Source organism: Mastomys coucha, unplaced genomic scaffold (assembly GCF_008632895.1).
Source record: "Mastomys coucha isolate ucsf_1 unplaced genomic scaffold, UCSF_Mcou_1 pScaffold9, whole genome shotgun sequence".
Classification (NCBI taxonomy): Eukaryota; Metazoa; Chordata; class Mammalia; order Rodentia; family Muridae; genus Mastomys; species Mastomys coucha.
The window spans coordinates 108,844,490-108,858,241 of NW_022196915.1; the positions used below are offsets into that span (position 1 = coordinate 108,844,490).

Consider the following 13,752-nt stretch of genomic DNA (forward strand, 5'->3'; position numbering starts at 1 on the left):
AATAAAGAAAATATCTAAAATAAAAAAAAATAAAAAATAAAAAAAATTAAAAAGAAGAAGAAAAAAAGAAAAGAAAAGAAAAGAAAAGAAAAGGAAAAAGAAAAAGAAAAAGGAAAAGGAAAAAAAAACAACCAACCAACCAAAAACAATCCAACAAATAAACAAGTCACAGTTGAGAGATGCTGGAGAGAGGGCTTAGCAATTAAGAGCACTTGCTGTTTCTAATACCCACATTGGGTAGCTCACAACTGCAAAAGTTATACTAGATGGAGGGGATCAAATACTCTCTTCTTACTTGAATGGCACTTGTTCTCATGTGCACTGAATCTATACATACATGATTTTCAGTGAGATAAATATTTTTTTAAAAACTGAAGCATGCAAAATCTGATTAAATATTGACACAAAGGTATTTCCTCACAACCAAAGCAAAAACAAATCTCTATTTAATGTTTCCTTAGTTATCTGCTTTGGGAGGTGGGAATACAATGACAGATCAACGAAGGTTGAGAATCTAAATTTTCTAAGTGGATAGAATGCTTGGGTATGGCTAAATTCAGAGGAATGTAAAGACTTCCTAAGGCTTTCCATTTTGAACTCCATAGCTCACATTAACAGTGGGCCACAGGTGATTGAAGACTATTTCTTTTCCTTTCTGGTGGTATCCATCCTGGGTTGTAGAAGACAGGGCTGAAGCTGAGCTCTTACAACTGCAATTTCTCTTCATTATAGAGGATAACAAGGATGTTATTCCTGGTCTCCATGCAGAGCATCATCCCATAGCTCACCCCAAGAATTACAATAAAAATGTAGCATGTAAGAGACTAGGGTATTTCAGCATGGTGAATGAGAAATAGGTTCTCACATCCTTCTACCCTGTATCCTTGATAAAACTCATGGACTTGTCTGAATTCTGTATAATTTTTCCAAAATTCTCACAGGAAAACCCTCATTCTGATGATCTCAGAGTACATCAAAAATTTACCCTCTAATCACGGTACAGGTGTGAGTCAGAGATTGGCTTGTGACTGCATGCCATGATACTTTGTAACCTACCCCCACTAAAATGACAAGTGTGAACTCTGTACTTGCTAGGAACTGCGAATAAAACCATCACTTCAGGAGACGATGAGGAAATAGCATTTTATTTCTTACAAATTTATAGCCAAGACAATAAATCACTCCATAGAAAAATTTAAAACAAGATACATTGTTGTGACCTTCATAACAGATGGTGTCATTAGTACAATAGTGAAAACTGCCTGCTGGGGTGTCAGGTTGCAGCATTTTGTCAGGCTTGATGTATGAGGAATAAAGTCAGTAAAGGAATGCGGCCTTAACCTCTGACAGAAATTGTTTTTGAAAATGACCAAGAGAGATATGCTTAGTGGCCATGTTGCCCCTAAGTTTAGCTACCTTTGCAGAATATATGGTGAAACTTATATTGATTTATGTTTATTTGTTGATTTAGGGGTTTATTTATTTAGCTCCATGGTGACACAATGATGTGTTTGTCTTAACTATGTTATCCTAGATGCAAGTAATCACTCCATATTTTTAGAGATACGATTATGGAACACATCTTTAAATGTATCTTTAAACTGTCACGGTGATATTGCTACATTCATGTCATTAGTAAATTTAAGGTACTCTCATTCATTCATCTGTTCCCTAGCTACGTCCTTTCTGTCTGTTCAGAAAAGAGAACAGGAAATGTTATACTTTTCAAGACCAACCTTAACATAGTGTTCTAGTTGCCATTCCCAGATTGCTGCTAGCCAGATCTGTAGGCAAGAATTGTTCATTTATGAAACTATATAAATGTTTTTGCTGTGACAGTCATCACAGATAGATAGGTAAATAGGTGGTGGATTAATCCTCTCTGATATTCTGTTCTCATCTTCAAGGATGTTTTTGCTTGTTTGTTTTCTCCTTCTTAGGTCTTTGAATACTCTATGAATAGATGAAAAATGAATTGCCCAATAATAGAAGGCATAAAAAGAGAGACATTGTTAAAGGTCCTTTTGGAGAATGAAATCAAATGGATTAGTGGTGGTGTTTTTCCAGGTTTATCACCCTAGGGTTCTGACAGGATGGGCCAGCTGCAGCCTATGGCTGGGCTGGTGTTCCAATAGGAATGGGTCCAAGTATGCTGAGTTGAACAGTTGCTCATTTCTGAGTGTTCAGGAAGCTTACATTGTTAGACAGAATCTTCTCCTCATATTTTTTCCTTTTCTAGAGAGGGATAATCCACCCCCATTATTATACAAACACCCAGAGCTCCCTATAAAAAAGATCTATAATAGATCCTAATGACTACATACACTGTGTTAGTACTACATGTTATACTGTTCCTATTTATGTAGGAAGTAGAAATTTTTTCTACTTACCATCAACAAACAGAAAAACAACACACCTGCAATTATAGTGACCACGAAAATTGCTTCCATGACATACACAAAATCAAACTCCAGTTTTATTCTAACCATTTCATGACATCTACTATTTGAAGCTAGAACTCCAAATTGTCAAATACTCAGTCCACATAAATAAAATTGACTTTAGCTGAATTCAGGAAAATACTTTGCTATTCTTCACAGCTGAATAGTCCAGAAACAAAGAACTAATAAGAATCACTTCCAGGCAAGAGATAAGTTCAAAGATGAAGTGTAAATTCTTTGTAAGAATTATGATACACATAAAAAGGCATCTAGATATGATATATTAATATCATGAGTATATAAAATCATTTATTTCTTTTATAGAAGTAACTTCATGATGTAAGAGATACTATGTTAGAAACAAATAAAAATATCAAATTCTTCAAATAGTAAATCCTTCACTGATGGAAATCAGCCACTAAATGTGATGTTATTTGGGGGGAATATCTCTATGATAGACAACTGAGTTCCCATGCAGGTCCTTAATAAACCATTTGTTAAACAAGCAATTGATAGTTAATATAGCCATGCCTAGAAATTTTAAAAAATATGTTTAAATTTAAGAAAAACAAAATTCTAAAATGAACATATACTCTGCATTGATGAGGATACAAGGGACCCTTTATCTTTTTCCCACTAGAACAGCAGTAAGGGCCTGAGCAACTACTAGGTTGTCAATTATGTCTCAAAACTGGAAAACCTTCATATATTACCCTAAAGAGCCTGAAAGTTTGCCAGACTCTCAGTAAAACAAGATTAAGTGAAATTGTGCTGCACTTAACAATGAAGTAAAATAAATATAATGGAGTTATTATCTCTTAACTGGTTCTGACTACTTGCTTGTCTTGAGGTGTGCGATGAGGAGTGACAAAAGTGAAATTTTGTCGGAGATTCTTTAACCTAAAATGCATGTACCTGTTTCCAGAGTATGAGCTTACAAATATTTGGGACACTTTAACTTGAATTCTTTCATGATATAAATGTCAGTATCATAGCTTTCTATTTCCCAAAACTGAGGTTTTCTGCTATCTGTTCTCAGAGGTCATTGATCATTTGTCAATCACCAGAAGTACTTAGAATTTAATCCTGAATCTTCTGTGTATTTTTAAAGCTTAAGGAGTTTGGAGTTTTTCTAACTGCATTAAAAACTTTTATTATTTCATATTCTCTCAAGGTGATTGGTTACTTGACTAACTTAGCAATAACTACCAGCATCTTGTCGTAAAAGGAAACTGTGTTCAATAGAAAAGCCAAAGAAATGGAAGAGGTCCTTTTGAATTCTGTATTTGTCCTACTAGCTGTAGCAAGAGTAGCTTATCCTTGTGATTTTTTAAGCCTGGCTTGAAAGGCATTTACACCAAGAGAATCTTTTTAAGATATCACAAAACTATTTTTTATTTTAAGTGTACCATTAGTAATATTCTTGGTTACCACAAAATACTTTAATAACTAGTTTTAAAATTAAATTGGAGATAACCACAAAGGAAGTTTATAAGAGGTGGGACAATTGACTAGACCCTATTCAGGATTTTTTTTAGAACTCTTGCTGATTATAGCTAATCCTAAAGGGCAAGCATCAGACATCAATCAGACATAAGGAATTGAGTTTGCATTTTTAGCACTTTACCCTGCCACTCAGTATGAAAAGCATGTAAATAAAACTATAAGAAGATTAACTCAATAATTTAGTAATTATTTAATTGTAAAATGAATCTTCATTTGATATAATTTAGTAGAATATTCCTTTAGAGAACAGGGACCATAAAATGCAATTCAGTTGAACAAAAAGAAACAAATAAAACATCTGTTTTGAATACCTTTTGGGGAGAGCATCTCTAAAGATGAGCCACATCCTGTCTCATTGACATTTCAACCAGACTGGACCAAGGAACATTTGCTCAAGGCTAATTGCAACTGTCTAGATCTATAATAAAGGCTTTCCTGGCTGACCTTTATGTATTACAGTAAGTAAAGCTCCCCTCTGAGAAGCAGCTATTCAATAAACTTTTTCCTTTAGAAGATAGGTTATTACAAGTCTATTGTCAGCGTGTCAATGATACTTTCTTCTTGATGAAAACCTTTATTTCTCTGGCGATAGTGACTAACACCCTTTGTTATTTCAGGTTCTTGTCATTGTGGAAAGTGCATTTGTTCTGGAGAAGAGTGGTATATTTCAGGGGAGTTTTGTGACTGTGATGACAGAGACTGTGACAAACACGATGGTCTTATTTGCACAGGTGCAGTATCGAGCTACATTAATTGTTTTGTGTCACAAATGACAATAGAGTAAAATGACATTCTCCACATACTGCTTTAGATAGGGCAGAGATGGCAGCTTCCATGCACTCAAATGAATAATGGCCATGTTTAGTAGCTCTGAAAGGAAAAGTGAACATCTGTAAATACACAAAATTTTCCCTAGAAGAATGCAAAGGAATGAAGCCAGATTATATGATTGTTGGAAATATTTTACAAGGTAACTTGTTATATAAACTCACACAAAGACAGTTATACAAATACAGAATTCTCTTGACAACATTTCATTTTAATATGGTCTAGATGGGTAAGAGGTATTATTTAAAGCAGTATTCTCATGCCACAAGTTGGTATATTGTCTGTTTTTAGGAAACTGGATATATGTATGAATGTGGGGGGGGATGAGAGATAACAACAGAGTATACTATATATTTAACTGTTTAATGGCCATCAAACCTAGTTTATTGAGTTCTAATAATTGGCCATAAATAATATTGAATAAAGTTAAATAATTATGTATGTGTTCTCCTAAAGTTATTATTTTAATTATAAAATGTATGCCCAAGCTGATTCAATATTCCACTGATAACAATCTCAGTAACACAAAATATTTTTGTAATCAAATATTTTTAGTTCAGTTAAATATGATTATTTTTGGCATGACATTAAATTGGACAACCACTTTCTCTCCACCTACTAGACAAGGATTTTTTCCAGCTCTCAGGCTTGCCTAATTTCATATTAAGGGGCTTTATGCTTTTCAATGTTTATTTGTAAGTCATACGTGGTTTGTCTACTAACAGAATTTAGAACTGTGATATGGGAGCCCAGCTGAGTGATGCAAGGTAGGAACTGTTCAACTAATAAATTATGGTATCAAAGAGATGCCATTAACTATTTTAAAGATGGTTAGACACTTTAGAGAGGATAAATGGTTTTCTCATGAACAGCTATGGTTCACAGTTATATATTCTAATGGTGTATTCTGATCATAGTCGTGATTTCTTTGTTTACTTTTTTGCAGGGAATGGAATCTGTAGCTGTGGAAACTGTGAATGCTGGGATGGATGGAATGGAAATGCATGTGAAATCTGGCTTGGTACCGAATATCCTTAATGATCCCTTAGGAGACAACTGGATTTTTATTTCTAGGCCATTTTAGAAATTCAGAGGAAAGCATGTTACACAGCACTAGGACAGACTTTTGTGTGTTTTTCTACTTCTGACTGCCCAAGTGAAGCATGGGTCTTCAATACAAATGACTTTAGCAAACTAATGTAAGTTATACCATAAAGAATTGTTCTCCCATAATTAACATCAGTGTTTCACAACTGAAGAGGACAATTTTGCAACCCCCAAGACATTTGGCAATGTTTACAGAGAATTTGGTTATCAGACTTGGTAGGCAGGAGTATTTGTGTTATGGGAATATTAGAGGTAGTAGCCACAGACAATGCTGAACACCTTATAGAACATAGAAAGGCCCTTACAACAAAGTGTTTTCTGACATCCAATGTTTACCATGATGTAGTAGAAAAATGCTAAATCACATTGTGTTTAGTACTCCGCATCCCAACACCAGAAACACTGTATCAGAATATAAGGATAATATTTATTCTCACACAAACCAACCAGTCAGATTTTTCCAGGATTCCATATGACTTTGAATTTGTATATGGGATGATAATGACAGACACATACAAGGTGTGATGATGGGCTGGGTGCTTCCCAGATCACAAGGGCTTTAAACTCACAAAAATCTCTTACAGGAAGAAATGAAAAATGCACAATTTGACATTTTAATAAATAATGACATAAGTTGTTTATATTCTGTGTCAATATCTATTTACTCACAGAAAACAAACACGACAGAAAAGAATAAATTGTAATAACCACTTTAGATCCCAAGAACTAGCAGATTTTGTTTTTAAGACTAAGCAGGGGTTACATGTACAAGAAATCAGATTTTTCATATTTAAATTACTTCATTAATTTACCCTCTGAAGAAGACAGTGTCTAGTTAGAAACATGAGGATCTTCATACTGCATTCATTTCCCTTAAATGGCTCTCTTCTTTTCAAAGAAATGGTGGGGTCAACAAGGATGACATCAATTTTACAAGTTCAGAAGTGGACCCCAAAATTCTAGAAATGGTTTAAATCAAAATTACAAATATTCACTCAATAATACGAACAAAATGTTTATTTTCTTGGTGAAATTTTGCTCTGTATGAAATTCACATTGAATTATGAAAATGTACAATATTTGGGGTTCTCTTGCATATATACAGTTAGATCTACTTATACACATAGTTGATTTAACCATTATTTAGAGCTAAAAAAATACCTTTTCCCTAAATGTGAATTATTTGTAAAATCCAAAATAACATAGCAAAATCATTTCTGTTTTGTTTTAAGATGAAATTTTTACTTGCAAATTTTATATTAATAATGTAAATATTTTAGAATCATGGCTTGGACTTTATCAGTCAAGTCTCCAAATGTAAAGAAAACACACCTCCACTGTGTTACTTAAAAACTAAATACTGAGAAGTATTTGAAGGATCAGTTTTACTGGTGCTGGTTTTATAATAACAAGGTTCTCAGAATTAACATATTTATAAAATTGTTGCCTTTATCCTGAGATTAGGGGACCCAGCCATACTGGTTGTATATCTATTACTTACTGAACTGGTAATCAATGTCACTTTTGTAACATGAGGGAAATACAAGGAGTTAAGGTATAGTATGGATGAGTGCATTCTGTTTTTCTCTATATTTTCTATCTCTCTAAATACATTTTAAACCCGAAAAAAAAAAAAAACCAATTATAACAATTCAATCCCAGTTGTGATGATGTGTTTGGTGACTTCCAAGCATTAAGAGTCACTGACCTTCCCATCATGGTACAATGGCCTTCAGCTTTTCTTATTATAGGACTCAGCCTTCTTTATAGAAGATCTGGACAATGCCTATTAGAGAAACCACTGAGGGATCATCCTTTTTCACTGTCTAATATTTTAAAATTGTAACAAATAAAATCTATCTTGAATTCTCAGGCCATACATAAACAGACTGTGGGTTGGCTTTAATTATAGCTATGTATGGTAGTTTACCAGCCTTTGTTTCCCTGGAATTACTTTCAGTTACTTATGGCCCTTTTCATTAAGCACATCTTTCTTATTATTATAATTTCCTCTCTAGTTTTTATCATTTCTATAAATAGCATCTATTGTAAAAGTATATGTTACTTTTCTTATGTCTTATAAGAAAAAGTGTTGAAATATCCTGACCATTTAAGTGTTCTCAGAATAGAGTTTAGACATTGGAGAAGTGATATTTCCATGAAGATCAAAGTGTGCTATGTCCTGAATTTGGGACAACATGAAAATAAGTTGTAGGTCACCATGATATGGGGTACATTGTTACAGACTATAGAATAAAGCTATAGTATTTGCCTCATAGTAACTCAAACTCTCTGATCAATTCTTTTTCTTGGAAAACAGATTTTAAAAAAAGATTAATTATATTTGCTAATATTTGTGTATCTGTCTATCTGTCTATCTGTATTTGGCCCTAGCCATGCCAACATCTGTATATCTATAAAGAAGTGATAGATTTCACACATTTTTATAGTAAAATAAGGAGGAGGAGAAGGAGGAGGAGGAGGAGGAGGAGGAGGAGGAGGAGAAGGAGAAGAAGAAGAAGAAGAAGAAGAAGAAGAAGAAGAAGAAGAAGAAGAAGAAGAAGAAGAAGAAGAAGAAGAAGAAATCAAACCCAAGCCAAAACACATAGTGATAGGCAAAAGTATAACCTATCTCCTATCTAAATGTTTTTATACTTTGTCTCCAAGATAGAAATGCCTTTTTTGAGAATGCCAAGCAAGGACAAATTTGTAATAAGTAGAAGAAAATAAACAAATCTCTTTGGCTTACTTGTGGTTTTCAAAAATAACACTGGGATATATGATAATTGAAAAGGAGATATTAAGTTCATCAATTTTGATGATCTTCACCCTGCTTATTTAGCAAATCATAACTGAAGAATTCTTCCAGGGGACTTTTATAAAAGTCAATAAGATTTCTAAATTTAGGAAGAGAACCATTGTTCCTACTGACTTTCAAGAATCCTGAGTTCATCTTGATTCTAGCAGCACCAGGGAAGGAGTGACTTATCTCTATCAGCTCACCAGTAAATATCAGAATTAGACTAAATGAGAATCTAGAACAAAGAAAAGTACAGTGTTGTCTTAATTTACAAGCTCAACTGTTACAACTTTTCTGAAAGGTACTCACTATTTCAGACAGTCTTGTGTGTCATTTTTTAAAACTGCTAATTACCTTTGTTTCTTAATCCAGAACAACACAATTTATATTCTGGATTTGACTAAGCCTGTGCTTCAGAAAATATTTAGAAATTTGGCCTAATTGTTCCCCTAGGCTATAGTATTTTCCTAAAATAAAATAGAAAATCATTTCCCATTATTTTCTGTTTCTTCTAATTTGAACCTTAGTCAATTTAGTCTCACTTTCATTGAGAAATATCAAACACATATTATACATGTAATGTTTGTAAAAAATTTAACAAAGTAATACATATTCACTTTAAGGAACAACAAAAGATTTGTGGTTGTTGTTTTAGTTTTTGCTTAAAGAACCAAATCTGATATTTGTCACTCTAGAGAGAGGAAAAAAAGATGGTTTTGTAGTTGAATCAATTAAATAGTCAGATATGATACATTTTGCTTTCTTTCTAAAAAGCCAATAACTAGAAACACTAGAGAAAAAGTTGTGGTGTCCATGATGGATCTACTCCTCATCCAAAGTACCTAGAACAAGAAAACACTTAAAGCAAGACTCCACATTCTCCAGAATAATATGGAAAGTGCTCAATTCCCTTTACTCTTCATACAGAACAAACTGTGTGTCTTTTATAATTATTTCTAAGGAAAGTAGTAAAAATTTTCAGGAACTAAACTTATTTGAAAACAAAAATGGTATTACTTGAATTATGCAAAGGGTGAACATTGAGCACTGTTAATGGATAAGCAAAGCAATCAGGTACCATAAAAAGGTGATAGAACTAACCCTCCCCTACTGGATATGCATGCAGAAGGAATGGGTCTTCTATAGACTTGGTACAATGAACATACATACAGGAATATATAAAACACACAGTCTATAAATACAAATGTGTTCCATCAGATTTACTATACAGAACATAAGTGATGACAGATTGCATTTAATGATAGCAAACTTGATTTCTGAGGGAAGGAATGATGACCTTGTTCCAGAAAAATAGCAAGAGAGGTATCATCAAGGAGCTAAAATTTTCTTTGGCATGGTAAAGGGGAAAATTGAGTTTATCAACTTATTTACATGAGAGTTCTCTATATTTGGGGTGATACAATGCTATTTTGTTACACAAAATTATTTTATGGTTTCCATGTGCCTTCGTATAAGTATTTGATTTGATATGTCATAGCTATGAACACAACAAATGATAAGAAACACAAATTGTACAATACAGACAATCTCTCTGTATGTAAATTGAATAATACATACCAGCACTTCTGGATACATGAGTCCTAGGACATGCAGATCATTTGGTGCTTTCCTCTTCCCATGCAACAGGTAAGACCAGACACAAAGGAAATGGTCTAACTAAATCAAAGATAACAAGGACCCCACGGCAATGTGTTTAAACATATATTAGAATAAACCACTTGAATACCTACTTACAGTAATAAATGCTCTTATAGACAACTCTTGGGAAACAAAACAGAAGGAAACATTAACATAAATCTTGGTCATTTACAAAAATAAATCTTGCCTCAATTTTAACCACTAAATATGTCTTGAGAACAGAAATCTCAAGTAGTGTTAATTATCAAAAACATAAAGGTAGGCTGGTTTGGGATGTGTGTGCATGTGGAGGGGTATAAGCTGCATCTATAAACCCAACTAATAGGAATTACAAGTTATTCATATTTCATCACATACTATGGATGTATGTCTTCCCTAAATAATCAGCTAATGAGTTTTATCTAATTATGCTTAACAACAAATCAGGAGTGGTCAAAGGGGTCTTTTTGTTGTATTTGCAATTTAGCATTATTGGCAATAAATCTACTCAAAGATTTTGCTGATGTTTATTTATTGAAATGGAATCTAGTATGAAAATAAAATGAGCATAAACACTTAAATTTGTACTGAATCATTAATTAGCTAAGCAGGCCAAATTTTTTTCTACTCTGGGCAAAGGCTATCATGGAGATTCATGAAAGCAATGAGAAAATAATTTCCCAGTAAGTACAGTGTAGATGGGGCAATGGCAAGTGGGTCATCCTGCCACATGGAAATGACAAGAGGCCAGTACACTGATCCCATGTCAACTGTTTTCTATAAAAGAGGTTCAGTTTGGTCTCAATGAACTCTTCTGAGAAGAAAACATGGAATTTTATTAAGTTTACACACATTTAACAAATATTTTTCCAAACAGTTTAGTACTAAACATTTTGAAGCTTTTTATATCTGTTATTGAACATTTTGCATAAAATCTTCAAGGTGTATTTCCAGCAATTCACAGCCTTTCTAAGTATCCCTAAAATTGGAGTTCTACAGAATTCAATTCAAAATTAAATTAAAGCAATAAAACAAAATTAAATAAATCAAATGGCCCAAACCCCTAACACTGGAATGTGTTGGGTTGTCTTTAGTTTTATTTAGGGTACTCAACAAATTGTATTCTGAAATCTTGACAAATCATCTCTATCCTAGCCCGTTGGGCCTCACAAAGCTGTGTTAGAAGTATATACTGATGACATCCAGGATACCAGGCCCCATGCTGAGCTCAAAACAAAACAAAACAAAACCCAAAACAAAAGAGCAAACAAAACCCCTAATATGTCGTTTTATACCTTGTCATTAAATACCAAAAATGTTAAAGTCTAATTTATACTAACGTGTGCATTGCTGCTGCAGGAAAGAACACAACAGCCGCCTTGCCCATGCTTGGCTAAGGATGAGGATAACTGGAATGCAGCCCAAATCAGGTGTGGCACTGAGTTGTCTTCATTAAAAAATAAGGTGTTGGCCGGAAATGGATTTAGGTAGCATATTTCTTATAGTTGTAATGATTTGGGTTTTCTTTTTCCCAATAGTGAGGATTAATTGACGAAAATAAAATGAACCTTAATCAGGCCTACAAGGCCTACAGAATTCTTTGGACCCACTTTCTCAAAAACTAAGTGGGTCTTGCTCGCTGGGCAAGGCAAATGTTACCATTACCAGTAAGCTTGTGATATGTATAAAACACACACACATAAAGAAACTAAGAGGGAATGCCAAACACCTATCATATAGAGGTTTCCATGGATTGTGTTTGACCCTTGTTCCACCCAGGCAATGCCTACCTCAGGAGCACAGTGTCTCCTACTAGACAGAGCATATATGTGTGTTTAATCGATAATGTGAGCCACAGACAACAATCTTAATCTTTATAGATTCTATTTGTAGTAATAGGTTTAGAAGGCTTCCTGATTCCCTAATTATTCTCCTAAGCAAACCAACTGCAACATTGAAGATTCAGAGGAACACAATCCCTGTTAAAGGTCACAGACAGTGGAGCGAGCAGCCCTGTAAAAATGGAAAGAAGAGAAATCCATGATAGCACAGGTTTATAGCATCTAACTAGAAATTACTCAATATTATTTGGGTGCTACAAAATTGAACTTAAACACATGGATTTCGCTGAAACAGGACTCAAAAAGGATTATGGGTAGCTGTCAGCAGGCAAGGTATTGAGTGTACTTGTGAAGTATGTCATTCACATAAAGTGTCACAGTCACAGAAAAGATATTAAAAAGGCATTCCATATCTGGTAGGGCATTCCATGGTCTGAGTTTAGCTGGTTTGTCCAGGTGTCTTCTTGGTGTAGGGGGACCACAGGTTGAGATTTATCCACTCGCAATGAAGGAGGTCTGAGACAGCATAGGACAAGCATCAGCTTGCTTGCTGGGGCTTTTCTGCCACAGGAGCAGGAATGTCTAGTAAGGATAAATCGCTCCACTGTGCTCAGGACAAGTAAGTCAGGACACCTGAGGATCTGGCTATGTGGTCTTGCACTTGTTGACTGGTTTGCCTCCATTCATTATTGCAGATGCACTTGTACTTTTGCTTGGTGTCACCCCAGCTTTCGGGACTGTCTCACCAACATCATGCAAAGATGGTTCTCGGTACATGGCAACTAGGGATGTAAAGAAAGGGAGAGGAAATGAAGAGGTTTATGGTTACCATGCAAGAATGGCATATCACTTTTTGCACACACCTCAGCCAGTCTGTGTCTGTTTTCTGAGAATGAACTCAGTCCCATTGATAACAGGAGAGAAGCTTTAAGACAGCCATTCCCAATCCCTAAATTAAGACATCATTTTCAATGCATCCTCTAATTGATACAATGAAATACGTGCATATACATGTACTTAGATTTTTGTCTAGGAAAGTTTAAATAAAGAACTATGGCCTCTTTGTTGACCTATAAAGCAAAGTTCACATAATATTTAAGCATGCATGAGCATATGTGCACGCACCTCTCTCCAGGAGGAAAAGCATTTGACTTAATTCTATTTTTACCTGAGATCACTAAGCTATTTTTCTCTCCAGTGGTTTAAAAGACATACAGTCATGCTAGGTTCCACTTGAAAGCTACACACAACATTAGTAATAAAGGCTTCATTTTGCTAAAACCAAAGCCTTCCATGAAAAATTGTTTCTATTCCTTTCCCACAATCATAATAAAGGCCTTTACAAAACTGAAAGCAACTTGTGGCATTTATACCTACTTTTGATTCATTATTTAAAAATCAAATAATAATAGGATGAAGGTATAAAACAGTAACACCAATTGAGACCACTGCCTGAGGAAAATTTGAGGAACTGGCTGAGTTGTGCCTGGTGACATAAGAACCATGCTTCATGTCCCATTTTTAGAAAATATTTTTACAGAATCCTGGAAGAGAGTATTTAAGAGTATCTAACATTTGGAAAAATTAGTTG

At 34.4% G+C, this 13,752-nt stretch overlaps 2 protein-coding genes across 3 annotated transcripts in view; one reads left to right on the plus strand and one right to left on the minus strand.

The window, feature by feature from the left end:
- The window catches only part of Itgbl1 (integrin subunit beta like 1), a 266,884-nt gene extending 258,720 nt beyond the window's left edge, over positions 1 to 8,164 (plus strand). The window contains exons 10-11 of the mRNA XM_031361717.1: positions 4,565 to 4,678; positions 5,722 to 8,164. Coding sequence (XP_031217577.1) covers positions 4,565 to 4,678; positions 5,722 to 5,813 — 206 coding nt within the window. The 3' untranslated portion in view covers positions 5,814 to 8,164. The remainder of the gene's footprint in view (positions 1 to 4,564; positions 4,679 to 5,721) is intronic.
- Fgf14 (fibroblast growth factor 14) overlaps positions 1,125 to 13,752 on the minus strand; it is a 669,954-nt gene continuing 657,326 nt past the window's right edge. For both annotated transcript variants that reach the window (XM_031361718.1, XM_031361719.1), the window contains exon 5: positions 1,125 to 12,943. In XM_031361718.1, the coding sequence (XP_031217578.1) occupies positions 12,807 to 12,943 (137 nt within the window). In that variant the 3' untranslated portion in view covers positions 1,125 to 12,806. The remainder of the gene's footprint in view (positions 12,944 to 13,752) is intronic.